Raw genomic sequence first — 14,057 nt, 5'->3', positions numbered from 1 at the left:
AGCTAAGTTTGCTTACCTCCGAGTACCCGTCCATGCAGATGGGACAACTGACAGTACCAGAGGGCCTAAAATCACAGTGCTCATGTCAGTTCCTCAGCAAACGCAAACATCAATTACTCTTAAGTGGCTTCATGTAAGCAGCCCACATCCCCTCACAAGAGCCTCCTCTGACCCTGCCTTAGCACAGGCACCCGGGACACTTACAAGATGGCCGGCTGTCCCGATGGGGGGTGGGGGAGGCTATGAGAAAGGGGAGGAAAGAGATGGGGGCAAGAGAAGGCACAGGCAACTGGAGTCGCCCTGTCCCCGCACCGCACCTCTGGCCTATGCTCCCTCAGAGCGCCCCCTTCCAGCCTCCCTGTCTGGGGCAGGGGCTGCGCCTAGCACCCCCTTCCTCCAAGGAGTCCTGCTGCAGAAGGCCGGGGGCCGCTGGGTCTGTTCTCCACCCCAGGTGGCGGGGCTTTGCCTTCAGCCTGGAGCTATTCACACCCGCCCAGCCAGTGCCTGGCACGCCCTGGTCACAGTGGGAACAGCTGAGCCCAGTTCCAGATCCACCTGCCACCCAGATGCTACAACGAGCCCTTCTTGAGCCCAGGGCTGAAGGTCAGTGTCTCTAATACCCTGCTTCCTGCCCCAACCTCTCCACTGAAATATGGAGAGGAAGGAAGAGGATCCTCACTCCAGGGACGATGGGGTCCCACGGATCCAGAAGCTTCCCGGCAGAGAGCCTGTCTCCAGCACGGCAGCAGAAGAGCAGCGGGCACGCTGTACCTGAGTCCGGTAGCGGCCTCCTCCCGGGCATTTCTGGGGGTGTGGGTGGTCACATACACGTCCTTGTCCCTGGGCAGCTCCTCGTCATCACTGCTCAGCACACAGCTGTCGGCATGCTCCTGGCGCAGCCTCCTGCCGTTCCTCCTTGGCCGCCTCCTTTCTGAGATGTGAGCCCACGTTCAGGGCAGGGCCTCCCAATCCTACCACCCTTCACCACCCACCCTCCTTTCTGACTGGGAAAAGGCCAGTCCCAGCTGCACGGAGACCACCCTCCCATCTTCCCAAGAGAAGAAGCCCCCACCCCTGCTGCGTGCAGATGCCCAGGGGGACGTCTCCTCAGCAGGAAGGGGACCGACTGCAGGCGTAAGCAGCATCATCCCGGGAGTGTTCCCGCACCTACAGAGCTGGCAAGGCCCGAGGCCCTGCCGCCGCACCCTCATCAGTCCTCTACCCAGACCCAAGGAAGGAGAGGAAACCACTCACCTTCAACAATCTTTGAAAAAGGAGAAAAACAAAAGAGAAATACACAATTAATTTGACATAAAACACTCTGTATTCTTTTAAACTCTTAAAACGATAAAATTGAAGCATTTGTTTCAAATGCAAAATCCTCAGGAGCAGCCAAGCCTCCCAGCAGCCGACACACTGCGCCCCAGCCTGCAGGTGTTTGGTGAGTCTCTGGGAGCTGCGTGACCTGGGGAAGTTCCATACCCTCAGGAACTGCCAACTTCCTCTTCTGAAAAATAGCGCCCCCTCGCTGCTGTGAGAACTAAGTGAGATCACAACGATGCCACAGGGCACCAGCGGCCTGAAGCTCACAACCAGCTCCACCCGTTCTCCTTGTTTTCACTCCACGTGGGCTACTGCCGGAGACGGAGCCTTTACTGGCAGAAGGGTTTGCAGTGCTTAATACTTTATTAAAAATAATTAAACAGCCGAAGTAGGCCATGCAGGGACTACGGAGAGTAGCATACACCAAGGACCGAGATCAATCCAATCCTGTGTTCGAGGCCTACAGAAAGAGCTAGTGAGAACCTGACAAGCCCATCGCCTGACTACAGCACACCTATGCTTTGCTTTACTGCGCTTCAGATACCGCGTTTCTTACAAATTAAAGGTTTGTGGCAACCCTGTGTCAAGCAAGTCTATTGGTACCATTTTTCCAACATCATTTGCTCACTTCGTGTCTGTGTCACTTTTCAGTAATTCTCACAATATGTCAAACTTGTTCATCATTATTATATTCGCTATGGCTATATGTGATCGGTGATTTCTGATGTTACTACTGTAATTGTTTTGGGCACCGTGAACCTCACCCATACAAGGCAATGAACTTAATTGATAAATGTGTGTTCTGACTGCTCCACAGAACAACTCTTTCATGACTCCCTCCCTCTTTTTGAGCCTCCCTACTCCCTACACACAACAATATTGAAATTAGGCCAATTAATAATCCTACAATAGGGACTTCCCTGGTGGTCTAGTGGTTGGGACTCTGCCCTACCAAAGCAGGGGGCCCGGGTTCGATCCCTGGTCAGGGAACTAAAGCCTGCATGCCGCAACTAAAACAGCCCATGTGCCGCAACTAAGACCCAGCACAGCCAAATAAATAAATGAATAAATAAATATTAAAAAATATATATCCTACAATAACCTCTAAGTCTTCAAATGAAAGGAAGAGCTGCACATCTCACTTTAAATCAAAACCTAGAAATGATTAAGGTTACTGAGGAAGGCATGTCAAGCTGAGACAGGCCTAGAGCCAGGCCTCTTGCGCCAGTTAGCCCAGTTGTGAATGCAAAGGAAAAGCTCTTGAAGGAAATTAAAGTGCTACTCCAGTGAACACACAATGATAAGAAAGTGAAACAGCCTTATTGCTGATGTGTAGAAAGTTCGAGTGGTCTGGATAGAAGATCAAACCAGCCACAACATTCTCTTAAGCTGAAGCCTACTCAGAGAAAGACCCTAACTCTCTTCAATTCTGTGAAGGCTGAGAGAGGTGAGGAAGCTGCAGAAGAGAAGTCTGAAGCCAGCAGAGGTTGGCTCGTGAGGCTGAAGGAAAAAACACCGTCTCCATAACACCATATTGCAAAGGTAAGGCAGCAAGTGCTGGTGTAGAAGCTGCAGCAAGTTATCCAAAAGATCCAGCTAACATCATTAATGAAGGTGGCTACACTGAACAACAGATTTTCAATGCAGACAACAGCCGCTATTGGAAGAAGATACCATCTAGGACCTTCATAGCTAGAGAGGAGAAGTCAGTGCCTGGCTTCAAAGCTTCAAAGCTTCAAAGGACAGGCTGACTCTCTCCTTAGCTGGTGACTTTAAGTTGAGGCCAGTGCTCATTTACCATTCCAAAAGTCCTAGAGCCCTTAAGAATGGTGCTCAATCTACCCTGCCTGTGCTCTACAAATGAAACAACAAAGCCTGGATGACAGCACATCTGTTTACAGAATCGTTTACTGAATATTTTAAACTACTGAGACATACTGCTCAGAAAAAAAGATTTCTTTCACAATATTACTGCTCACTGACAGTGCACCTGGTCAGCCAAGAGCTCTGACGGAGACGGACAATGAGATCAGTGATGTTTCCAGGCCTGCTAACACAGCATCCATCTTGCAGCCCATGGATCAAGGAGTCATTTCAACTTTCAAGTCTTATAATTTAAGAAATATATTTTGTAAGGATAGCTGCCACAGACAGTAATTTCTCTCATGGATCCAGGCAAAGTAAACTAAAAACCTTCTGGAAGGGGTTCACCGTTCTAGATGCCATTAAGAACATTTGTGATTTCATGGGTGAGGAATTTGGAAGAAGTTGATTCCAACCCTATCAGATGACTTTGAGAGATTCAAGACTTCAGTGGAGGAAGAAACTGCATATGTGGTGGAAAAAGCAAGAGAACTAGAATTAGAAGCGGAGCCTGAAGATGTGACTGAACTGCTGTGATCTCAAAGTAAAACGTGAACAGATGAGGAGTTGCTTCATACGGATGAGAAAGTGTTTTCTTGAGATGGAAGCTACTCCTGGTGAAGATGCTGTGAAGATTGTTGAAATAACAGAAAAGAATTAGAATACCACATAAACTTAGTTGATAAAGCAGCAGCAGGGTTTAAAAGAAATTCTGCTATGGGTAAAATGCTGTCAAACAGCATTGCTGCTACAGAGAAACTGTTCCATGAAAGGAAGAGTTGATTAATACAGCAAACTTCATCGTTGTCCTCTTTTAAGAAATTCTCACAGAGCCCCCAGCCTTCATCAGCCACCGCCCTGATCAGGCAGCAGCATCAACACCGAGGCCAGACCCCTCCACCTGCAAAGAGATTACAACCTGCTGAAGGCTCAGATGATGGTTAGCACTTAGCAATAAAGTACTTTTAAATTAAGGAAGGCAAGGGCTTCCCTGGTGGCACAGTGGTTGGGAGTCCGCCTGCCGATGCAGGGGACGCGGGTTCGTGCCCCGGCCCGGGAGGATCCCACATGCCGCGGAGCGGCTGGGCCCGTGAGCCACGGCCACTGAGTCTGCGCGTCCGGAGCCTGTGCTCCGCAACGGGAGAGGCCACAGTGGTGAGAGGCCCACGTACCGCAAAAAAAAAAAATAAATAAATTAAAAAAATTAAGGAAGGCAAATTGTCATAATGTGCGATTGCACACTTAATAGACTGCAATATAGCACAAACAACTTTTTTACATGCACTGAGAAACGCAAAGGTTTGTTGTGTCTTGCTTTACTCACTTTACTATGGTGGTCTGGAACTGAGCCCACCATCTCCAAGGTGTGCCTGTACTCAGAACTTGTTAAGATTCTTTTCTGCAACAGTTTCAAACCTGTCTAGTCAGCTCTCTCACTGAGCTACTACCTGTCTGTCTATACCATCACCAGTAGCACCCCTTTTCCCTCTCGCTTGTGTGTGTGATCAGCTACTTCAGGAGAGCTCTCAGGATTGCTGTTGAAAGCCCTGCTGCCACCTCTCCTTGGCTGCCCCCGTGTTCAGGGGCACAGAGGCTGACCCTTTCTGGCACACCATCCTGCCCCGCAGAGATGGGAAGCTCAACTCTATTCCAACTCCCTTGCAGTGGGGATTCTAGACACGAACTAAATTCCCTCAGTGAGATACACTCATGCTATTTGGAGGGCAGAAGGGTGGAGGACAATTTCAGCTGCTGTAGGTGGACACAGATGCGGGGATCAAGAGGCAGTCGTGGCCGAGGCTGCAATGTCCAAAGCCCAGGTCTGTCCTCCCAAGCAAGAAGACACAGTAGCATTTCCTTGAGCCTAAAGAGATTAGTACAGGTGGTAGCTGCCCCCTCCCATCCTTCTGCTTGGAGCAGAGGTAGCAGATCCCATGGTGCGTCAAGGCTGAGATGTCCGGAGTTATTCCTAGACACCTGCTCCTCCAGCCTTTACAACACCAGGAAGCAACTCCTCCCGTTTATTTTTTTAATTAATAAATTAATTAATTTATTTTTGGCCGTGTTGGGTCTTCATTGCCGTGTGCGGGCTTTCTCCAGTTGCGGCGAGCAGGGGCTACTCTCCGTTGCCGTGCGCGGGCTTCTCATTGCGGCAGCTTCTCTTGTCGCGGAACACGGGCTCTAGGCACGCAGGCTTCAGTAGTTGTGGCACGCAGGCTCAGTAGTTGTGGCTCGCAGGCTCAGCAGTTGTGGCTCGCGGGCTCTACAGCGCAGGATCAGAAGTTGTGGCGCACGGGCTTAGTTGTTCCCGCAGCATTCTTTGCGGACCAGGGATCAAACCCATGTCCCTTGCACTGGCAGGTGGATTTTTAACCACTGCCCACTGCCACCAGGGAAGTCCCCCTCCCATGTATTAAAATCCATTTCTGCTCCAGAATAACTAGAGCGGATTCGGTTTCTCCAACCTCAACCCTGCCAAATACAAATGGCCATCACAGGAAGGAAGAAGGTCTGAGCATAAAGATCTTCATTTTGCAGATGAGAAGCCACTGAAGACACTTCCCCTTCCCCCCAGAAGAAGCTGGAAAGTGTGGCTATGAAACTGGCGACAGTCAACTTCATCACTAAGACCATGAACTGGAAGACAAGCTTGGGCTGGCAGAAGGTGCTGTCCATGTGAAGTCTATAAGGGGAGCTCTGAAGTTAGCCAAGAGCAGAAGGAAATTCTGCTGTGGGCAGGGAAGACCCCAGTTTTCCTCCACTCCAACACTGCTTTTACTGCCCTTTGCCAAGAAGGACCACTGACCAGGTGTGGATGCACCTGGTAGGAATGTGACGCCCCTGGGTCCCAGGCCACCAGAATGTGGCAACCAGGTCTCCACAGGCTCTTGTGAGCCAGACCCAGCTCGCCTCTTGGCAGTGCCACGCCGAGGCCGGACCTGAACACTGAGCCCCCAGGAAAGTCCCAAGGCCCAGGATGCTGCTGGCACAATGGCAGGTGCTCCATACTTAACTACTAGGTAAATGAATACACCGTTGCCAGAGAGCCTCCTTCACTGGTGATGACTCTGTCCCCATCCATGTTCAATGGAAGAACAGCTCAGAGATGAGGCTTCTTGCCCAAAGGGCAGAAAAGAATGGCACCACAGCCTGGCCTCCAAGCTCCATGACTTCCGGTGACCCGGAGCCACCTCCTAGCTGATGGAGGCGAGATACTATCACTGGTATTCCCTCCACCCAGCAGCCGAATCGCAACAAATCGAGAACTCTGGACTTCCCTGGTGGTGCAGTGGTTAGGAATCCGCCTGCCAATGCAGGGGACACGGGTTTGAGCCCTGGTCCAGGAAGATCCCACATGCCGCGGAGCAACTAAGCCCGTGTGCCACAACTACTGAGCCCACGTGCTGGAACTACTGAAGCCTGCACACCTATAGCCTGTGCTCTGCAACAAGAGAAGCCACCACAATAAGAAGCCCATGCAACGCAATAAAGAGTAGCCCCCGCTCGCCACAACTAGAGAATGCCCATGCACAGCAACGAAGACCCAACACAGCCAAAAATAAATAAATTAAAATAATAAAAAAAGAAAGAGAGCAGAAGGATGGAAAACAAGCAGAGACTTCCAATAAATGGCAGGCTGGTATTTCCATCCATTTTTCCACTGAAAACAACCAAAAACAAGATAAAACATACATATTTTTAAATAAAGAGGTATCAAAAAAAGAGAAGAATTCGGTCAACAGTATAGGGAATACAGTAACCCAGAGGGAAAAAAAAGCACAGAGGATTCTTAAAAAATTGAAGCCTACTTTTGAAAGCCCCACAGAGAAACCAAAGCCCAGGCAGGAACCATGGGGGCAGGTTATCTAGTGAAGGCCAGCCATCAGGGGCAAGCCAGGCTTAAAGCAAGACCCAGTAAGTATCAAAGAACCGACATACAGAATGTTATTTTCTGACCAATACTGCAAGCAATCGATAACAAAAAGAAAGTACCCATATATTTGGAAGTTAAAAAATATAAATTTGATAAATATGTTGAATTAAATGTAAAGTACCAGTAACATAATTTGTAAGATATAGCTAAAGACAGTATAATCTTTAATGCATTTATTGGAAAAGAAATGATGAAAATTAGAAAAACAGCAAAATAAACTCAAACAAAGAAAGGAATAATCAATGAATGAAAAACTTACAAGAGAAAGGATCCACAAAGCTAAAAGTTGGTTCTTTGAAAGATCTAATAAAGCTCTGGTGATACTAATCTAAAAAAATAGAAAACACAAATAACCAGTATCAGAAATGAAAAAGGAGACATCACTATAGATTCCACAGAACATAAGACATTATGAACAAATTTATGCAAATAAAAGTGAAAACTTTAGATGAAATCAACAAATTCCTAAAAAATGTAATTACCAAACCCTATTAAAACTCTAGGTTATGTACTTCACTGGCAAGTTCTAACAAACATTCATGGAAGAAATAGTCCAATCTTACAAAATCTTCTGTGGAACGGAAAAAAAGGTGTCCAGCTCACCTTGTAAAGATACCAATATGCTGATACCAGAACTCTATAAGGAAAAATTACAGACCACCAATCTTACTCATAAAAACAGAGGCAAAATTATATATGAAACATTAGCAAACCAAATCTAGCAACATAAAAAGATAATGCCATGACCACAATGCTTAAGTGGTTTAACACTAGAAGCAGGGGAAAAAGCAACATTAGATGAAATTGTTAAATTTCGACATTGATTCAAGATGAAACTTATAGCCAAACAGGAAATAGAGAAACTTTTCCACTCTGGTAAAGGATATAAACAAATCGAAAAAACTTACAGCAGAAGTCTTATTTAATGGTGGAACTCTGAAAAGACTCTTTCAGATTTAGAATGAAATAAGAATGTCAATGACTGTCACCATTTTTATTCAGCCAGTGTTGAATTTTCTAGCCAGTGTGTTAAGGCCAAGGGAAAAAAAAAGGGAAATAGAGAAGAACCAAAACTTATTCTGTGTACACAGAAATTCAAAGATTTACAGATTAAAGGCTTCCCTGGTGGCGCAGCAGTTAAAAATCCACCTGCCAGTGCAGGAGACATGGGTTCGAGCCGTGGTCTGGGAAGATCCAACATGCTGCGGAGCAACTAAGCCCGTGTGCCACAACTACTGAGCCTGCACTCTAGAGGCCGCAAGCCACAACTACTGAGCCCACGGGCCACAACTACTGAAGCCTGCACACCTATAGCCTGCGCTCTGCAACAAGAGAAGCCGCCTCAATGAGAAGCCCGCGCGCCGCAACAAAAGAGAGTAGCCCCCGCTCACTGCAGAGAAAGCCCGCACACAGCAACAAAGACCCAATGCAGCCAAAAATAAATAAATAAAAATAAATTAAAAAAAAAAAGATTTACAGATTAAGAACTGTTGTACTAAAAAAAAGAAAAACCAATTGCATTTCTTTATATTAGCAAATAATAAAAACAAAAAAGTGAAAATTTTAAACACCATTTTTTTTATAGCATCCTAAAATACTATGTACCTAGAAATAAATCTTCTAACAAAAGACTTGCAAAATCACTCCAGGGAATATTATAAATCCATACACAAAGGGCTTTCCTGGTGGCGCAGTGGTTAAGAATCCGCCTGCCAATGCAGGGGACACGGGTTCCAGCCCTGGTCTGGGAAGATCCCACATGCCGCAGAGCAACTAAGCCCATGTGCCACGACTACTGAGCCTGCGCTCTAGAGACCGCGAGCCACAACTACTGAAGCCCGCGTACCTACAGCCCGTGCTCTGCAACAAGAGAAGTCACTGCAATGAGAAGCCCGTGCACCCCAACGAAGATCCAATGCAGCCAAAAATAAATAAAACAAATTTTTTAAAAAAACCATACACAAAACTCATATAGATTACAGACCTAAATGTGAAACGCAAAACAGTAAAACTTTTGGAGTAGAGGAACATATTTTTATGGTATGGGATTTTCATCAACAAATTGGTAAGTTGAACTGTATTAAAATTAAGAACCTCTGTACATAAACCAAAAAGAGAAAAGACAAGCCTCTGAGTAGCAGATTCAAAACACAACTAATGGCAGGCTCATGTTTAGAACTTATAAAGAATTCCTAAAAAATGAGGCAAGGTCGACAATCACACAGAAAAATGAGTAGAAAAAAAGACTCAAGTGTTTAAAAAAAAAAAGATTGCAACAGGCAATTCGCCGAAGAGGAAAATGAAACACCACTAAACATGAAAAGATGTTCAACCCCACCACTGATGGGAAAACACACATTAAAACAACGTGGGATACTCTAGACAACACCAGACTGGCTAAAGGTTACAGTGGCAGTGAGATGTGGAAGAACAAGAACCTCCGACACTGGTGGGAGCGTAAACTGGTACATTCTCTCTGGAAAACAGCTTGTCACTATCTAGTGACAATCAAAGATATACATACCCTAGGACCCAGCAGTGACGGCCTTTTTTGGGTACGCAATGCCAAAAATAAGTTAAATTTTGAGGTAAAATATTAAAGCAGAGATGTACAAGGTCTCATTGCACCTTACAGCTTTTAAGACTTCTCCTAATTCATCAGGGGTTTAGGATTCCTTAGAGTTAGAAAAACACAGCCTGTGTAGTTTCTCATCCAGTCTTAAGAGGGTTCACAAGAGTTCTAACGTTGTCCCTGAATCCTGGGATGTAAAAGATGCAGAGCTACTCCCAGGTGATATTCAAGTGGTACACTTAAGCCTGTCCCCCTGCATTCTGGCCAAACTGGTAAGATTACCCCAATTTGGGAAACGATATATTTATTCATTTCATACTCTCCTGTAGGCGGGGCCTGAGGTAATCCTAAACTTGTAATTCCTCTAATAGATGCTCCTTGATAAGCTAATAATACTATTAGGTTTTCCAAGTAGATCTGCTTTAGAGAGTGAGAATTTCAGTCTCAGGTATACTTCTCACTGTAAATTTTAAAACTGGCATTTGGATTTATTAAACACCAATAAAGAATGAAGGATGATTAGAATAAGGGGTGCTATTAAGTCCAAAACAATTATTCCATGTCTGGGGCCACTGAGGCCATGGGAAGGTAGGTCCTCCGACCAAACTGGCCAGTGCCTCTGGGACGAGAAGCGAGGACTGCTTCCCAAGTTAGCCTCCCCTTCACCTATCCACCTGCCCCTGGCTATCCACCCACTCCCAGGGCAGCTCCCCCAACTCTAGCATTCCCATCCTGGTGTCTCTCAATGACTCTCCACACCCAGAGAAACAGGAAGAAGGCTGGAAAGCTCAGAAAAGAAGCCCATGTAGGGAGGGCAGGCTGGCCATCAAAACAAAACCAAGGCGTAAAAGGGGACATGATGACGTGGGTCTGGCACCCAGCAGAAGCCAATCCTTGTCTCCTTGAGGGCAGAAAATGCGGTCTTGTGAGCAGAATCCTGGCCATCTCCCAGGGCCTGGCACACTGCAGGTGGACACTGAATACTGGAGAAATTACGGACTAGCAGCACGTTCAAGTGTTAATCAGCAACTGGGCTGAGGCTCCAGCCCCGGCACCAAATCAAGCTCCCTTTCCAGAACCTGCGGGAGCCCGCAGGGAGCAGCAGCAAAGCTGTATGTGTGGGCTTGGCTAAAAAGTTCATTCGGGTACTTTCCCATAAGACGTCACGGAAAATCCGGAACGAACTTTTCAGCCAACCCAATATGTGTGTACCTTAGAACAGCGGTCCCAGGCTTTTTGGAACCAGGGACCGGTTTTGTGGAAGACAGTTTTTCTGCGCACCAGTGGCGGGGTGGCGGGTGGCAGGTGGCAGGTTCAGGTGGTGATGCGAGCGATGGGGAGCCCCAGATGAAGCTTTGCTCGCTGGTTGCTCACCTCCAGCTCTGCGGTCTGGTTCCTAACAGGCCGCGGCCCAGTACTGGTCTGCGGCCCAGGGGTTGGGGACCCCTGCCTTAGCTATCACACTAATCAGGCCCTAAACCTGCTCAGGCTTATCTCAGAAAGTTCCGACTGGTCTCCAGGGAAATTACTGCCTCCTGTTTGGGGGCCACGGTCTCCCCTGAGCATTCATCCAAAATCTGCTGGGGACGGTCTGATGACGCAGCAAGGGCAGCTGCCTCGCCTTTGGGATGGGGGGAGGGGAGGAATGAGAGGGAAGGACACACCACAGGACAGCCCAGCAGTTTCAGACTGACCAGAGTCTAAATCTCTTAATTCGTCAAGACAGTTCCCTGTCCTCGCTCTTTTCTCCTTTTAAAGTCTTGAAGCTTCTCAGTGCAACCCTAGTCTACGGTTCTAAGCACAGCCAGGACAGCCCCAAGGCCAAGGGGAAGACTCAGCTCCTAGCAACCCCACTCGCCCCACCAAACAGCAGCCCTCAGCAGCACTTGCCCCCTACTGGCCCAAGACCGTCCAGGGTGTCACCACCTCCACTCCACACAACTGCACACTGCATCAAAAGGCACTGCAGAAGCATCCCAAGAGGCCAGTGTGTCCTCAGGATGTGGGTCTGTGGGCTGACCAGACTCCCAGACCCACACACAGCTATGCGCCCCTGACCTGTGGAGCCAGGCTGCCAGAACCACTTCTCCACATGTCCCCTGACCAGACCAGGTCTCCTTCCTGAGGGCCACACAGGGGCAGGCATGCTCCCTGTGGGAGGGGGCACAAGCAGCCTCCCAGGTGCCCCCCTCCCTGGAGGCACGACACAACCAAGGCATCAGATGGCAATGCGGGGGGCCTGCATCCTCCGAGGCAGCTGCTTCCGGGACTCGAGAGATTTCCCACTGGCAGTGCTGAGCAAATATCCCCATTCCCACCAGCCGCGAGGGTGTAAACTCACGTTTACTCAGCTTTACTGGGCACCACGTTAGGTGCCAGGCACTCACATACAGGATCTCTTTTAATCCTCACAACACTCTATTGACATGGATGGCGTTATCCCCATTTTATGGACAAAGTGAATGAGGCTAAGTAACTTGCCCAAGGTCACACAGCTGGTGTTAAGCGTAGAATCGGGGACCAAAGAGAGATCGGGCCTCAGAGTTCTCCCCAAAAGCCTTTATGGCCAGCTATGGAAAGGACAGGGTCGCACGGATTTACCAATGTGATTAATTTCAGCAATAAAGTCGCAACAAATGATTTTCCTGAAACATCTTCCATCTTGAGCACCAGTCACTGAAAGCATGCCTTCTTTAGCCCAAGCTGTAGCCCGTGACCAAGGCCTTCAGACGTGCAGGCCAGGGGCCCACAGCCAAGAAAGGGCAATCCTCACGCTCCAGCACTTACCACGACAGAGTCGCTGTGAGTCAGGTCGACGACCACAGGCTCTAAAGATTCACAGGTGAGGTCCACTATTTCATCTCCAGCTTCAAAATAAAGCATTTTAACAAGCTTTAGGAGGAAAGTAAAGGACTACTGCTCTAAGTTTCATTATTAATATGATTACAAACAGAGCACAGTCTTATACCAAACTAAAATCCCTGAAGTACAGAAGTAACGGGGTGACAGGCAATGAACACTCTTCCAGAATTCTGCTGAGTAACAGGGTATGGGCTTTACAAATACACCATCCTGCGTATGTCTGTGCACACGCACACCTCTCCCCGTGTCCTCACGCTGCCACACAGCTAGGCCTCCGTGCCCCGCACCTGCCCAGCTCATTCACAGGGGAGAGGCAGCGACTTACCTGAGGTGGGATGGGGGGTGCACATCTGGGGAAGGGACCAAGCATGCTCAGCTTGGGCTTTGGGACGGATCTGTCTGAAACCTCGGCTCCCCTCAGACCTCCGGTCAGGCTTAGCCCTGCACCTTCATCAGATACGTTTTAAACTCCATTTGGCTCTAAAGTGCTTCCCACTTGGGTGGACAACAAGTGTTTCTTACTGGTCCCCTAGAACCCCAACCCACCCAGATGGGTTGAGCCTGTTCTGCAACTTGCCTTTGAGCCCTAGAGGACAGCGCACTGTCTGCCTGAGCACAGGACAAGGGGGGAAAGGCACGTGCCAAACGGTCAGCAGCGCTTACATCCAGCAGGCAGAAAAGAGGGGCAGAGTACAACTTCCATTTATATAAACTGAAACAAGACTTACAACCATGTTTGTTTCTATTATTATTAACATTAAAAAGTAAGAGGGAAGAACTTTTAGAAGTAATGTTTAATACTCAGGGAAAGTGACTTGCAATACATTTAACATATTCAAACTTGTTTTGTTCTCATGTATTAAAAAGTTTCACAGGAATAAAAACCACAATACATCAAAGCCGTCCAACGTAATTTATACAAAATGACTTCATTCTTTTCAAAGAATAGTCCATATATGGATATACCATAATTTACAGAACCGCTCTCTTTCTGATGGACACAATTTTTGGCTCCTACAAATAAAAACGGTATTCCAACGGGCAGCTTGTGCATACAGCCCTGCACACGGGTGTAAGACTGACTGAGGACAAGCAGTGCTGCAGTGGAAAGCAGTGGATCTTGGCCAGGTTGGAGATTCCACTTGTGGGTTCAGGGTCCCAAATGAGGAGCCTCCTGCACCTGCCTCTCCTGCAGGGTGGCAGAATTCAGACACCAGGGCATCAGCTTTGGGGTGGAGGGGAGGATGGCCCAGGGCTGTGAATTTATGTTAGAAGTGAAGCTCAGAGACCACAGAGACAATACAGAGAACTTCACTCCCCTGAAGGGCCCATGAAATCTATAGACAAGCTGCTTGCTTCTCTTCAAATGTCAGTTTTCAGGCATCATAATTATAAAAACAATCTTACTACATGCAGAGCTGAGGCACTTTTTTCAGGCCATCTGCCACTCCCCTGAGGCAGGAAGAAGGGGGAAAAGCCAATCTGGCCTCTGTCTGCACCAAA

The 14,057-nt window shown here is 47.8% G+C and overlaps 1 protein-coding gene across 5 annotated transcripts in view; it reads right to left on the bottom strand.

Annotated features, from left to right (window-relative positions):
• Positions 1-14,057, bottom strand: part of RNF4 (ring finger protein 4) — a 41,308-nt gene that overhangs the window by 2,744 nt on the left and 24,507 nt on the right. For 3 of the 5 annotated variants that reach the window (XM_032632392.1, XM_032632394.1, XM_032632393.1), the window contains exons 4-8: positions 12,480-12,559; positions 7,380-7,448; positions 1,255-1,264; positions 772-931; positions 17-65 (exon numbers count right to left, since the gene is read on the bottom strand). In XM_032632392.1, the coding sequence (XP_032488283.1) occupies positions 17-65; positions 772-931; positions 1,255-1,264; positions 7,380-7,448; positions 12,480-12,559 (368 nt within the window). The remainder of the gene's footprint in view (positions 1-16; positions 66-771; positions 932-1,254; positions 1,265-7,379; positions 7,449-12,479; positions 12,560-14,057) is intronic. The other 2 variants (XM_032632395.1, XM_032632396.1) reach the window with 1 other exon arrangement.

Source organism: Phocoena sinus, chromosome 5 (genome assembly GCF_008692025.1).
Source record: "Phocoena sinus isolate mPhoSin1 chromosome 5, mPhoSin1.pri, whole genome shotgun sequence".
NCBI lineage: Eukaryota > Metazoa > Chordata > Mammalia > Artiodactyla > Phocoenidae > Phocoena > Phocoena sinus.
Note: the sequence above shows the minus strand (reverse complement) of the source record. Positions and strands in the feature narration are given on the sequence as shown.